General features: G+C 40.7%; 1 protein-coding gene across 1 annotated transcript in view; it reads left to right on the top strand.

The window, feature by feature from the left end:
* Positions 1–13,735, top strand: part of adarb2 (adenosine deaminase RNA specific B2 (inactive)) — a 184,887-nt gene extending 171,152 nt beyond the window's left edge. Inside the window, exons 8-10 of the mRNA XM_029529330.1 lie at positions 2,978–3,159; positions 10,252–10,433; positions 13,559–13,735. Of these exons, the coding sequence (XP_029385190.1) occupies positions 2,978–3,159; positions 10,252–10,433; positions 13,559–13,735 (541 nt within the window). The remainder of the gene's footprint in view (positions 1–2,977; positions 3,160–10,251; positions 10,434–13,558) is intronic.
* The last annotated feature ends 1,807 nt before the right edge of the window (positions 13,736–15,542 follow it).

Genomic DNA, 15,542 nt, shown 5'->3' on the forward strand with positions numbered 1-15,542 from the left:
TTTTCCCTTTTGGGAGCCTCAAGGTTAACTTTGATATAATTAAAGTTAATATTAATAATTTGTCCATTATTGAGGCAGACTCCTGTTGGTTGTTGTTCTTAATTCTGCAATATTAATTACAATATGATTTATCTAGTACAAGATAAATACAGTTGACCCTGAAACTTAAGTCCCCCACAGCAGTAGACATCTGATGTGCTTATGCATTGTGATAAGGTTTGGCATTTCGAATCGGTGTATCCAATGAAATCTTGTCTTGTTGTCAGACTTAAGACTTAAGTTAGACTTTGTAAATTGAAGAGTTCAATTTGTAGATGTATAGACAGTGTGCTACCATCCCTTTGAAAAACAGACAATTTATGACTGGTTATTACTGCCATGCATTTTCGTCTGACTACCTGAGAGAGCAAATTAAGTATTACTTGAGCCCCTGGCTGTGACTGTCGTGTGTTCCAGCCCAAGTCACCTTGAAGAGAAACTCCTCTAACTGTTACTGCCCTGCTTTTCAATTAGTGCATTTCAAATTTTGGGTGAGCAGACTCACTTATACAAACAAGCATTTTTATTTAGTGGCCTTTTTAAAAAATTATTATTATTTTTTTTATTATTATTAGTATCATTATTATTATTATTATTATTGTTATTATTATTAGCAGTTATGCTTAATCACACCGCTGGTTTAGACCCAGTAATGGAGAGCCTTCATTTAGAGCTGTTGATTTTGTTTTAGGTTTCCTTTTTTAGATTGTCTTTCCCTACACTTACATTTACTCCCGAAGTCAGTTTTCAGTACAGTACCAGTCTCTCATAACTGAACCTGAACAGCAACTGAACCCATAAAGTTACCTCAGTAATTCCTGCACTGTTCCAACTGAGCCATACCCAGGACCACAGCTGAGCCAATTTTTTGTGCTTCTGTGTGTGTGAAGAGCTGGCACAAACACAAACAGAAAGAGAGAGAGAGAGGAGGTGAGAGACACAGCGTAAGTAAAAGAGATAGGTGAACCTGTCTCCTGTGCAGCCGTTGTTAATTTGACCAATTTGATTCAGTTGGCCAGGGCTGGAGATGGTGTGATTAAATCTACCCAGGTCACCAACGGGGGTGAAAGCAATTACTTTACAAAAAATAGCATGATTGGGGAAGGAGAAGGGACACCCTGTTTCTCTTTCCTCCCACCATCATCTCCCCTACCATCCAGCCAAACCAGACAGGAGACGCACTCGCTGTGCTCCACAGACTCCTTTCTGCGTTGTTTTTTTTTTTTTTCGTTCTTTTTTTTCTTTTATCACTGTAAATGATCAGTGACTGTCGTTAGAGAGAGTGGGTCACAAAGGGCCAGTTTATCAAGGTCAGGGTGTAGGGTGGAACTGAGAGGAGCACTCACACACACTCACACACACACAGCTGCAATTTTCACGTGATCCCCTGGATACTCTTTTTGTCCTCTGTCACACTCATTTTGCAACCTCCCATTACTTTTTATTTCTTTCCACTTCCTCCAGTTCCTGCACTTTATTATGGTTAGTTCAGCTTTGACCACAGGTGAGTTTCAGGTGCTCTCACCATAAACATTTCTGATAACAGCTGATGTCTCACCCTGTCATTACTTCACATGATGATCAAGATGATCACCATTTTGTTTTCTTAAGCCTGGCCCTTCGCAGCTCTTTTGCTGATATTAGATTTGAAGTCAACAGCTGGATTTAATTGAGGGGCCTAAATGGCTTTCATATATAACGATGATGTTCTCCTTTCCCCTGCAGTTTTATGCAGATGAACACATCATTTTAATGGTCGGCGTTTACCGGGGGAAAGAATAAAGGATAGATGTTGAGAGAGGGAGGAGGAAGAGAGAGCCCCCCCCTCACCCTTTAAAGTCACGCACCTAAGCCAGATGGCTCTTTTCTTGCATGAGATTAGAAGATGTTTCTGATTCACACTGACGCTTACTGGGTAAATTAATATTTCAGGCTAAACTATTTCTGTTTTAGTGGAGCAGTGAGGTTGTATGTGTACGAATGTGTATATATGTGTGTGTGTGAGTGCAACTCTCAACTCCCCTCCATCTGAGAGGGAAGGACAGATCTTGCTGACATATTGCAGGCAAAGTGCACTGTTTAGGACACTGTTTCCTGAGCCCGGTAACTGTCTCCGAAAAAGCTGTTATGTTTACTGATTGAGGAAAAGGCCATATTGAGTGATTATGAAGTCTGGAAAAGACAAAAAACACTGCAGATAAAGAGACATTGATGAAGGAAAAGAATAGTGATGTAAACATTTGCAGGATAATGTCAAGTGTCTGATTGTGCCTGGCATAAGTTCATTAGTGCACTGTGGCACAGAGCTCATGGCTCAGGTACACAGCAGGCTTTCTCTCTATGAAGAGCAGTAATGATAATAAACATGGGAATCCATCCATAAATTAGCATCTGCTGGTTAAATAGAAGGGATTTCAACAGTAGGTGGCTCATGACCAGCTGGCTACAGTATCAGGCGTCGGTGTGGCTGGTAGGATTAGCCCCACAGTGATTTTGTGTCACTCAAGGATCTCCCTAAACAAACCCTGAGGTGGCTGCCTTGTGCAGTGTATTAAACTCAAAAGCACAGATGAATGTGCACATGGTAATGTGTTGTTCCATTTAATGAATGCTGATGTACTGACCTTTGCCAGTGTTGCTGCTGGCGATGATGATGGTTTGTGTCTTCGAACCAGGGAAGGTGTGAGGTGTGTGTGCGTGTGTGTGTTCATCACGTCCCTCATCAAGCTAATGATCAAACTGTTTGACCTATTATTGGATTTTTTACACCTATCTATTGTTCTTTTTCTCTCTTTTTATTCTCACCCACTACTTTTTCAAACGTTTACCTTCCTTCCATTTTTTTTTGTTTTTGCCTTTTCATTTTTCCATCCTCATCTTCATTTCACCATCCTGCTACTATCCCCTGTTGGCTCCCTCTTTCCTTCCACACCCCAAGATGGAACATCCTGGGCCTGCAGGGAGCATTGCTGAGCCACTTTGTGGAGCCAGTGTACCTGCACAGCTTGACTGTTGGCAGCCTGCGCCACACAGGTCATCTGGGTCGGGTTCTCAACCAACGGCAGGAGCGTCTCGGCCCACTGCCTGCCACGTACAGACGCAACCAGCCCCTACTCAGTGGTAAGGCGCAAACACAGATTGTCAAGTATTTGCGCGACAACTGGGAATATATGAATACAAAGGGAGGTCTTCACAACACAGAGTGAAATTCAGTCCTCACAGTGCACAGTGCAGTTGGTTATCCTAGAAGCTTGATAACGTAGTACAATGGGATTTTTTTTTTTTTCAAGTTTCTCAATTATACTCTTAAAGTAAAGCACTTGGTGACTGAATCAGAGATGCAATTATAGAACACAAACTCTCCAGTTCCAATGTTAAACCACAAACAGTTATTTGTCCACCTCACAGAGAGCTAACATCAGCATTAACCTTATTACTTTAGCTTTATCGCATTTAGTCAAATTAGTGCTTTGTTGATTTTTTTTTTTTTTTTTTTTTTTTTTTTTTTTACAAATTTTCATTTTAACAAATCTGGTAATTATTGACACCTGGGATAACATAGAAATGCCTATGATACTGATGCTGGTATTATGAGACTGGAGAAGGTTTTTTTCCCTTGTTCTTATAGCAGTGGAAATTAGCTCTGTACTTTATGACAGAGCATTGTACTGAAATTACACCTTTTTTTTGTCTGTGCCAATTTTAAATCACTAGTTTTCAAAGGTGCCAGATTTAACATTTTACCTGAAGTGTTGATCTCCAATAGTCAAAAATGTATTTGTGGTGTTAAGAAATAAAAAAAAAACATCTCTGTGTGATTTTACATCTCTCTCTGGCTTCCCTCTAGAGTTCTAGTAAGAGGTCAGTAACTCAACTAATAGAAATATAGCAATTTTCAGGGAAAACTGATCCAGTCATGCAAGATTGGAAGGTGGTTTAGCTGTGCTCGGCTGGTGGGCATGGCTGCTTTGGTAGTGACTGCTTTGTTGTAACATCACAAAATTTGAGAAGTCCTGACTGATGATTTTAAGGCTTTGCTTCTAAATACCAGCTGTGTACATTTCTCCATGAACTGAGGCCTTTGATACTTTTGCTTTATTAATTTCTCAAGGTATAGATATAAGGGTCTACCTTTTGACTTAAATTTTTGCCATACTGAGTTGCCAAAAAACTTTTCAAGTATGGTGAAAATACACAAACCGTAATCTCTAATGAAATTCCCAAGAAGTGGATTAACCTGCACAGAAAAACTGTATGTATTTTTTTTTTTTTTTTTGCTAAATAGACTACATCCTGTGCTCTCTGTTCCCATTTGGTGACACACCTGTCTGTGTTTTCAGAAGTGGATATGTCATGTAGAGTACACACAATCTGTTTTCAGACATTTCTCTAAATAAAAATTTCTGCTCCAGACCAAATAAATAACAATTCATCACGTTATATACTCGCCCACACATTTAACAAACCCTACGTATCTCTACAGTTGCGTTGTGCCAGCCAGACAAGAAAGAGCTAAGAAGCTGTCTGGCATGTCTGCTTGCAGGGTTCCACTGAGATCTCAGTCTTTCACTTGTAGAGAGGATAAACACTGGAAGAGGATCTAACTGACACCCAACTTGTAGAAACTGCATCAGCCATCACTTCAGATCTAGGCCAGTCACAGTGAGAAGAGACGGAAAGCTGCACAGCAATATAGAACATATTTTGTTGCCAGGAGATCAACGATAAGATCAAAGACTGTGACAGTCAGATACAAGGAAACACATTATACCATGTCAAATGTACATAATTTTGTCAGTTTTCAAGTGTACTTCTTGAAGGGCACAGGAACTCTTTACGTTGCAGGGCTCTGCTCTTGGTAATTGGTTGCCCTAAGGATGAATATTTTGTGAAACCTATCCTCATCAAGATTGATAATTGTGCAGAATTGTCCTCTGTGATGATAGCTGGGGTGAATTCATCATTAGGGCTCCCAACCGTGGCCCTGGGAAGCATTTCTCATGATTTGTTCAATGGCTCTTTGAATTGGAGTCATTTGACTTGTCTGAAATAGAAGTTTTGGTTTTGGGTATTACAAGCTGCAGTTCATATCCAGATAATTGTGGTCAGGTATGATCCATTAGTTCATCATTTATACTTAGAGTGAATAACTTAGTACTATAATACTGAGGTATTTACACTAACTATAATAAAGCTTGCAATAAATACACCTTTTAATCACAATGGCTTTTTATCCTCCATTTAAGGGAGGAATGGTGTAGCAGAATGTCCTGCATTTTTCTTTGTGTCAGCAAGTTTTATGTATGTTTTTGTGACAGATGTAAGTTTTATTTTACTGTCCAATATCCTCTCAACTCAAAACAGCAAATGCAAATGCTCTGCTTTGTTCTTTTTACAGTTATTACGTGTTCCCTATATGTGTGCCAGACTGTGGGACCGCAGCACCTGCAACACCTTGAGTACAGCCTATTGACAGGCGAGGGGCAGGGGCTGACAGGGGAGATCACTAAAACAAAAAATCAATGTAATCACAGCCCTTAGCATTTCAATCTAAGCTCCGACAGAACAAGAGAGCAAGACAGGCTGGGAAGGACAGGGAGACAACAAGGTGGAAAGGGAAGAGGAAAAGAGAGAGCTTCTCTTGCATTCAGATGTCTGTCTGCAAATATACCCTCAACCTCTATTCTCCTCTTCCTCCATCCATCATTTCACTGGCTCTGATGAGCTCCCCAGCTATTGTGTGTCCTGGATTATTTAAAAGCAGCACCTAGGAAATTCCTAGGGATCACAAGGCCCGGTCTTATCACACCAAGCCAAAGCAGCTCTACCTGAGACCCAAGGGCCAAACACATTGATGAGACTTGTCCTTCGCGCTTGTCCTGTTGCTTTGTTTTCAGTATAAGATAAAAAAGAAACAACAATTTATAACTAAAGCATTAATAATGGTCACTGACCGCTGTTGGAATTTTGGTTGGAAGAGTGCAAATGATTGTTTACATCTACATTCTGTTAGCATTGGATTCACACTTGTGATGTCTGCATATCGAATGTTAAACCCTGACACCACTCATTACTGAAAAATTAATTATATCACTGTTACTAAGAACAAGGCACTACCTTACTGTAGTGCCTTGTTCTTAGTAGTGTAGGTAAGTAGATGACTGGTGAAAGATTTTCCGGCACACACTAGAAAAGAGACCACACTGAATATGGAGTAAGTTCAAAATTTCTTCATTCAGATCCATATCCATAACAAAGCAAAACAAAATCAGGTTTGAATACACAGGGGAGTTTTTGTAAAAAATCCCAAAAATAAAAGATGGCATAAATCTCAAACGTATGTGTGCGTAGAGTTTCTCTGTTTGCTTCAGAGATGATCATAGGTAGCATGGGTAGTTTACAGAGCAAATTTGCCATGGTGGGACACATGAGTAAAGTGAAAAAGGAAGTGGACATAATCTTGGTATATACTGAAAAAATATATACACCCAGTACCAGTCACCATGGAGGACCCTCATATAGAGACAAACAGAGATTTATAGGCACGCGAAGAACTCCAGACAAGATCCCCAAACCAAACATTTTATTATGGTATGTTTTTATTGCTACATGCTCATGTAACAGCAAAAGAAACTACAGGAAAACCCTGGAACACTGCAATGAGGATAGATGCAACAAGCACAAATAGACCAACAGGCTATGCTGTACTGTGGCTCTACAGAAGCCTGATACGTTTACGGTACAACTATGAATCCCATAACCAAAAGGCTCTTATTCTGCCTCTTTCATGTGTGCCAAACACTTCCCAGAAGTGAAATTGATCAAGTCTTCAATGAAGGAAAAATCAAATTGGCTATTACAGAAACAGAGGAGTCAAATGCATTGAAGGGATGAAATGAGCCATGAATGGAGTGAGAGAAAGGAAAAAGGCAAGATGGATAGGAGAGTCTTTTGTTCAAAGAGGTGCGTCTGCACAAGAGAGAAGAGATGGGTAATAAGAGACTTGGAGGATTGTTCCTGTGGCAGGCAATTTGTTCCAGCTCCAAGGAGCTACAGAAAAAGGGCTTGGATTGGTGAATGGAGGACTGAGGACAGGAAAATGAGTGAGGCAAGGGGGGAGATGATCTGAAGGCATGTATTATGGCATTGAACATCAGGTATTGTACTATAACAAGCTGTCTGTGTCAGCTGTCAGGCGGTGTGTGTTGTTCACCAGGTGCACAGAATCTGTCTGCTGACCTCATATGAAGATACCTGATATAATAAATAACACGCTTTGTTGAGGTGAGATCCAAGAAAGTCAGTTTTAAACATGACTGGAGCGACTTTAATGTTCAGTAGCACTTAGCTTTCACATTTTGTTAGCAGAGGTGCTACATCAGAAGCATGTTTATGGCAGTGTGACATGCTGCACCCAACATTTCTTCCATTGTGGTATTTTCACTGAGTAATTGTAACAAAACGCAGTGAAACATATTGTTAAACAGAGAAATTAGCTCATTGGTCCACCTACACTGACACATTAAAACTCCTTGGTACCCACATCAGAAACAACCTCAAATGGAAAATACACAGAGGCCACATCTACAAAAGTAAAGACTTTTTCCATTTTCGACAGCTCACAAATTTCACAGTAAGATTTCATGTCCTGCTCCACTTCTACAGCCGTCATTGAAAACATTCTCACCACATCCATTATAGTCTGGCAAGGCAGCCACGACACCCTCTTTCGGAATTACAATGCATCATTAATGGGACAACCAAAATTATTGGCTCGCCCCGAACATCCCTTAAGTCGCTTCACTGCAAACAGACACCGAACAGAGGCCGCAAAATGATCTCTGACGCCTCTCACCTTTCACATTATGCTTCCAGAACAACCTGCTTCAAAAACAGTTTCATTCCATTGCAATAAACATTTTGAACTCCGAACCATGCCCATAATGATGAGAATTAAGCAAAACCTTGTATATGCATGTACTGGGAAAAGTGTTTGTCTGTATGTGTATATCAATGTTCTTGAACCTGTACCAATCAGCTGTTCTGGAAATAAATTCCACCAGCCTGGTTGTGTGGTCACTAAAGAAAGAAAGGTTATCTGTCAGCAGAAATGTATGACCCATGGTCAGGTTTTGTTGCCAGTGATGTTGCTAGTGATCATAGTGATGATGATAGGAGCAAAGGAAAAAGTGCAGTGACATTGTCCTCGTGTCTACAACAAGTGGATGGATGACACAAGACAGGGGTGTTTGAATCCCATGTGAAAGAAACACATCCAGAAAGTTAAGTGTATTGATACTATTATTGTAACAATAACAACAAAGAATGTCTCATGTTGAGATCATGCCATATTGTTTTTGTTTTTTTCCCTTAGCCTAAGCAAGCTGCCATTATAGTAACCATGGCAACAAAGCCATGTCTTTCTTCTATGGACTACACTTAAAATGTTTCTCATGTCTTTTTAACTATGCAAACTCATTCACATTGCAAGCAACATTCACTCAATCATTCACATTATCATGCAGCAACTCTTGCTCATATGACATCACACAACAACACCGCTTTCTGGGGTTCAGTAGTTTGCCCAAAGTCAGTTTGACATGTGCATTGGTACTGAAATCAAACCAGCAACCTTCTGATAGGTAAACAACCTGAGTTAGATCTGCAGGTGTGTGTAGTTAGTGTTAGTGTAAACATGTTTACAAGGTTTAGCATGTCTGCCACCATAGAGGCACTATTTCAAGACACTGGTCCAATAAGGGGGTTGAAATGAAGTATCTGAATGGTTTTTAGTTTGGCAGGAAGGTTGAAGAATCGTGACAGCAGATTTTGTTATTTTATTGATATATAAAAGTAGTATTAATAACTAAAGAGAGACAAGGGTGCCATCGACTTATGTTAAAGTTTGACAATGTAAGAAATGTATAAACAACCAAGCTGTGGATGTTGGGAGGTTGGCATTGCAACTAAGCATTTAGCCAGAAGTTGTCCAGCTCTTACTTTTCTACCAACACTTTGCATAAATGTAGAATAAAATAATAACTTAAAATTTTGTGTGTTAATCTGTTAGTCAGAGGGCTTGGTGTTGCTCTTTGACTGTTATTCCTGCTGTACACGAGAAAGATTAAATGTGAAAATTATCTGCAAATGAATCAATAGTGAAAAAATAACCAGCAGACAGATCTTCACATCTCACTCCTAGCAACATGAATGAGTATCTTTTTCAAAATGTCAAGCTATTACTTTCATCTGTAGCAGTGAAGCTGACTAACCAAACATTAGCCACAAGGTTACTGCCAGTGTTATTGAACAATCTGAATATTCCCTGTAAAAAGGAACCTCTTAAATAACATAAAAATGATAATTCCTTTTTTCCACTGCAAAACATCTGGCTCTGCTCCAAGCTGTACAGTTGAGGGTTTTCCAAACCCCAAAACTTCTCCATTTCACCCACCCAAAGTACACTGGGAAACTGGCTCCTATGAAATCACCTGCTATGGCTTCTCAAGGACTTTTTTTATTCCCTGAGTCCTCGTTCATTTCATGTAAGGTGTATTTGCTCCATGGGCTTGTGACTTTGCCAACACCTATGTGCCAAACACAGACAGCAAATTTTCCACATGAAGCCTGATGCGCCAGCCATTCACCTCTACATTTCTACTCCCTCTGTCTCTCTTTGTTACAGTCATGGTTTTGTTTGGTTTGCCAATGAGGCTATTTGTTTTAGAGAAAGAGGTAGAGACGCAGACAGTCCAGTGTAAAGGAGAGTTGATCTTTGTAACTAGAGATATTTACAGTGTACCTAAGTGGAAACATTCAAACACTGTTAACCTCGGGGGCACAAAAGCAGACAAGTACTCACACAACAGCAGGAACACATTGCTTATGCTCTCGATAGCCTTCCTGTTACTCCCTCCCTCTACGACAGTGTATCACAGCTTCATATAAAATAGCCTTTCTATTTCAGGCCAGATTGACTTAGCTTTTTGCAGCTTTGCAAAACTTTGTCAGCGATTAGCCTCAGGGGAGGGGAGAGTGAAGGAAAGTTAAACGAACCAAGTAGAGGTTTGACAGGGAAAATACATAGTTTGAAAATGTCACTCCGACACTCAGTGCATTTCATCAAATGTTTTGAATTTGACCACTTGTGGTGGAAAACTTTCACTGTAAATAACCAAGGCAATTCTCTGTGCCATCTTATCTTCCCGGCAGGGCTGAGCAGTGTTGAGTATCAACACCCGGGAAAGGCCTTGTGTGTTAGTGTCAACTGGACGCTAGGTGACACGCAGCTGGAGGTGGTCAACACTGCTACTGGGCGGAGATGGGACTTGGGGACACCCTCTCGTCTCTGCAAGCACACCCTGTTCACCCGCTGGAGCCGACTCTACCGTAAGGTGAGTGCAAACACACACAGAGAAGACAAAATCAGAGCAGAGTGGACTGAATTCAGTTCATCATGAGGAAGACAAGGGAGGGGAACACTTTTTGCTTCAGCACCTGTAACTCACTGAATTTTTGAGCTCTTTAGAGCTCTCAAATGTTTATACAAAATACACACATTTGTTTACTACAAATGTGGCACTTCTACAAAACCCTGCAAGAATATCACAGACCTCATCTGTCAGTTATCATGTCAAATAATATAAAAATGTCATGGTGCTCCTTTGTTACAACCCACCCCAATACTGGTACATAAAAGTACATAAAAGAAGCAAAAACAGAGACCGCACCATAGAATATGCTTCAGAACAGCTGTATTGGAAAAAAAGAAAAATCCAGAACAATGTCTCTCTCTTTCTCTATGACTGGGCATAACTCACACACACTCTCTGTTTAATCAGGAGGGTTTATGTATGTGTGTGTGTGTGTGTGTGTGTAAATAAGTCTACTAGAACAAACTTGCATGACAGTATGAATGCTTAGTTAATACTACATTGCACCTGTATGAAAAACACACTTCACTTTGAGCAGTATCTGCTTAGTGTTACAAGGCAGAACCCATGTTTCTTCCCCACTGATCTGACTGACTTGCACTTCTTTGTGGCTTCATTAGATGCTTTTTTTTTAAACATTAGCAGGCACACCTCTGTCAGTCTTCCTTTTCCACTGTACTGTAAAATGATTAAAATCAAGAGAGTGTTTTTAGCTCTTTGTAAGGGGATGGTTGTAACATGTTAAAAACCCAGCCCTGTCAGCCATTGTTTAACTGTATTAGCATAGTTGCTTGAAATTAGGAGGGGAAAAATGTTCACATTTCGTCAGAGAAACTACAATTTAATGAACTGTAAGTCACATTGATTTTATCTGCAATTGTACTAAAAAAGTGTTTTGGTTAAAACACTGGAGTCACTAAGTAGAATGTGTGGGGTACGTAAAGAGAAATGGTGAGACAGCAGTTGTCTGTGAAAGGAGAAAAAACAAATGAGGGGGAACTGAAGGAGGGAGCAAAAAAACAAACAAAAAAAAGACAGAAAACAAACAGAACAGATTCCTAACAACAATTAGTTTCTTAACTCGTTACCTGTTTTTTCCTCAATAATATCTGCATGCACCTGTTTCCATCTCACAACCACCATGTGAGATTGGGGATAGAGTTGGTAAATTCTGAAATGATTGTATGACTTGTTTCTCCTCCCTGATTTGTGGAATTGGTGGTGTTATAACTCACCATGTTAAAACCATACCCGCTCTCCTCTACCAGGAGCACTGCCTCCCATTAGTAAAGAAGTAGTAGACAAGTAATATTTGAGACGGATGTAAAATACAAAAACAATGTTGTGGATGGCAGTTGGGGCATTTCCAGTGTGAAACTGTCATCACCACTAAAAATCCTGCAACCTGCATTCTAGCTACTAACCGTCACTGGAAAACACCATGGCATGGAATGTTGAATGAAAGTTGGCGACATTTTGCAACATCAATCTTTTTCAATTCTTCAAGAATGACCTCTTTTAGAGACTGGATGCTGGATGGAGAGTGATGCTCAACTTGTCTCTTCAGAATTCCCCATAGGTGTTTGATTGAGTTCTGATCAGGTGACATGGCCACTGAATTACATTCACCCTGTTCTTCTTCAGATATCCAACATTGAGTGGCCTTAGATGTGTGTTTATGATCATTGTTTTGTTGGAAAAGTGCACCACAACCAAGGGCACAGAGTGATGGTAGCATCTTCTCTCTCAGTATAGAACAATAAATTTGTGAATTTATGATACCATCAATGAAATGCAGCTCCCCACTACCAGCAGCACTCATGTAACCCCACATAAGAACACTGCCACCACCATGTTTCACTGTAGGCACCATGCATTTTCCTGTGTATTCCTTACCTTTGCGACCCCATACAGCGTGCTTGCACATGTCGCTAACTTATTCATTCCATGCTGAGAAGACTTGGTACTGTCATTAAAAATCATGGAGGCCATACAGAGTACTAGATGTGCAGTTTTTGTTGTGCAGTGTACTTATTTTTGCGTCAGCCTAATTTGAGTAAAACTGAACATTTTGTTTTCTAAGTTTCTAATTTTAACCTTATAAGTAAAAAAAATATAAAATATACATATATTATATTTTATATAATAAAATATAATATATGTTATACATTGCTCTGATTTATGAACTGTCGCTCTCCTGCTGGATACCCAAATGCAATACTCAGTCATCTTCAAAAGCAACATGCAAACAGTGTCATTCGCAACATACAGGCATGCATACAGACACACATCTACTGAACTGCAGAACCACTGACTATACCAACATCAACTCAGTCAAAAAATACAGTTCCATGTATTTAAATCAGTGACAGAGTGTGTGCAGGTGAAGTCTCTATGGATAATACATGGAGATACTCTGTTCTGCTGATAAATTTGTGAACAAGTAACATCTGTCTGAACAGCTTATCTCAGATGTATAACAGCAGCATATAGACCCCCTGCACTTTCATTTCCATTCAGAAACTTTATGTAACAGACACTGCCTGCATTGCCAAATGGCGGCTGTTAAAGCATAATGACTATGAAACCATAATTATTTGGAGAAGTACTGGAGGAGGCCCCCACCTTAAGTGCTCCCTGCACGCCGTATATAAGGGCCACGCAAGAGCAAGCGCACTAATCGCCAAAAGAAACTTTAGCTCTCTTTCTCTCTCTCCCTACTTGTCTCCTCGCAGATCTTCCTTGTTTCCCCTCGTGACAATAGGAATGCACAAAAAGCACAGAGAATGTTCAATTGCTTGTGAAATTTAAATGGGGAGATTACACAGCTGTTGAAGCCCCCACCACCACTACACCACCATCACCCAACACCACCCAAATGCATTTGTGCCGGCTCATTCGTTTTGTTTTGCTCATCCCCCACCCACCCCCCTTCATCAAAACCTTTAGCCTCTGTGCCCCGGCTTTATTTTTGTCTTTATTTTTCGTCGTTGTTTTCACAACTGTGTCTGTGACTCTTTTACCTGATTTAAAGTGTTTTTCTCTCCTTCCTCTTCTGTTTCTTTCTTTCTCCTTGCCTTTGTCAGCTTGGAATGCATGTGTCTGCATCTATGGACCGACCGTTCATGTACTGCGAGGCCAAGATGGCGGTGCGTCCTTATCAGACAGTGAAGCAGCAATGGTTCAGATCTCTGCAGGAGATGGGCCTCGGTACCTGGGTGAAGAAACCACCTGAGCAAGAACAGTTCCTACTGTCAGTGTGAGGATGAGTGTGTGAGTTTGTTTAACCTTTATTTTTTTAGAATAAAATGACTCCATGCTTCAAAAACACCCAGCTTCACACCTTCATGCCTGGAAGTTTGCTTACGTCACGTTAAATATTCAAAGCTATCAGGGCCGTCAGCCACCCACGACAGCAACATCAAGGAAGGTCAGCTGAATGGACAGAAAGTAAAAAGGACAAAAAGATGGACTTCTTTAAACTCACACATTTAAGCAAACACACATTAGGTGTGCACCCCCCTCTCCGGCTGCTAGGAAAGGGTGGGGTAACCTTGAGCAGAATGAAAGGCAGCCGCTATCTTGTCATCAGCTATTTCCAGGCACCAGGGATCCCGCTGAGGAGCTGAGCCACGGGGGAGAGCGAGACAGAGAAAGAGAAAAAAAGAGAGAGCGAGAGAGACAGAGAGAGGTCCACGTCCAATTACCAGCCCTGTCAGAGTGACAGCTGATAGAGGAAGAAGAGGGGAAGAGAGAGAGGGAGAAAAAGAGAAGGACAGGCCATTGCCTCCGACCAGCCCTCCTTCACCTTCTGTTCTCAATTCTATCTTTGTCCTCCTTCCCTGACTCACCCATTGACTCCTGATGTCCCTCTCCTTTTGTCTCTATGGGTTCTGTCCTTCACCCCCTCTTCCCATTTTCTTCCTTCCTCCTCCTATTTCCCTTGCCTCCACTTTGTCACTCTCTCCTTGCCCTCCTCCCACCCCCTCAGCCTTCTGCCTCTCAAGCATGGCAGAGTTCACCACGATACAACGACAGGTTGATACACCGTCTTTTTTTCCCTCCTCTCCTCCCCTACAGGGCAGGGAGAAGGAGAAGAACCGTAGCGATGACATGAACTCGGCCATTAAAGTTTACTTAAGTACAAGCGGAGGTGATGATAGAAGAGTGGGAACATTTCCCTCTTTTCCCTCTCTTTCATATTAATTTAACCTTTTTCTCTTGCTCTCATGACCTCAGCAGATCTGAATCAAAGCTTATTGTCACCAATGAGAGCAAACAACAGTCGTGACTCATTAGCAAGGCCTTGCTGACCTCATCGACTTGTGCTACCTTTAGCTATCATGACCACCCTGAACAGTTAAATAGGCGAGGTGGCGGAGAGTTTGGCTCCTCTGTCTGTCTGCACTGCAATTAGCTTTGGGTATTTTTTATTTTTATTTTTATTTTATTTTATTTTACATTTTTTTGACGCCATTTTCAATTTACACCATAATGTATGAATAAAAGATTTACAACACAAGATGACTAGAGATCCCTAATCACCACCATGTACATGTATTTGCACCTTGCACAGTTTTTGTATCTTTGCATAGCTCATGATAATATCATAAACCCTTGTGGGTCTGTGTGATGCAGCTAAATGTTTATGTCATGTCCATGGTTGTGTTCCTCTGTCACTTCTACATTCTCTTTAAGGCATAAAGAAAGTGCCACCAGCTCAGCTTAGTCTGAGGTATCTGAGTAGTGAGAGTGGCATCTAGTGGTGCATTGAGGGAAAAGTATGAGCTCCAGTGAGGACGCAGTCTGAACTGCAGCTTTGCAGAATGAACCCTTCATTCTGACGAGCTGATCACCTACTGAGGAAGATGATTTGACAGAGGATTCATATGCTGAAGTGGGAGCTATTTATTTTCTGATTTCACAGCATATTTTAAAAGAAAGGCATTGGCCTATCATTATTGGTCAACACTGTAAAAGTGACTTTAAAATCCCCTAAAAGTTGTATTTCAAAGTTTTCACAATCCTCTGTAGCATCAAGAATATAGTCTTTTTACTGTTTATCAGGAG

The sequence above is a fragment of the Echeneis naucrates genome, chromosome 20 (assembly GCF_900963305.1).
Source record: "Echeneis naucrates chromosome 20, fEcheNa1.1, whole genome shotgun sequence".
NCBI classification, from domain to species: Eukaryota; Metazoa; Chordata; class Actinopteri; order Carangiformes; family Echeneidae; genus Echeneis; species Echeneis naucrates.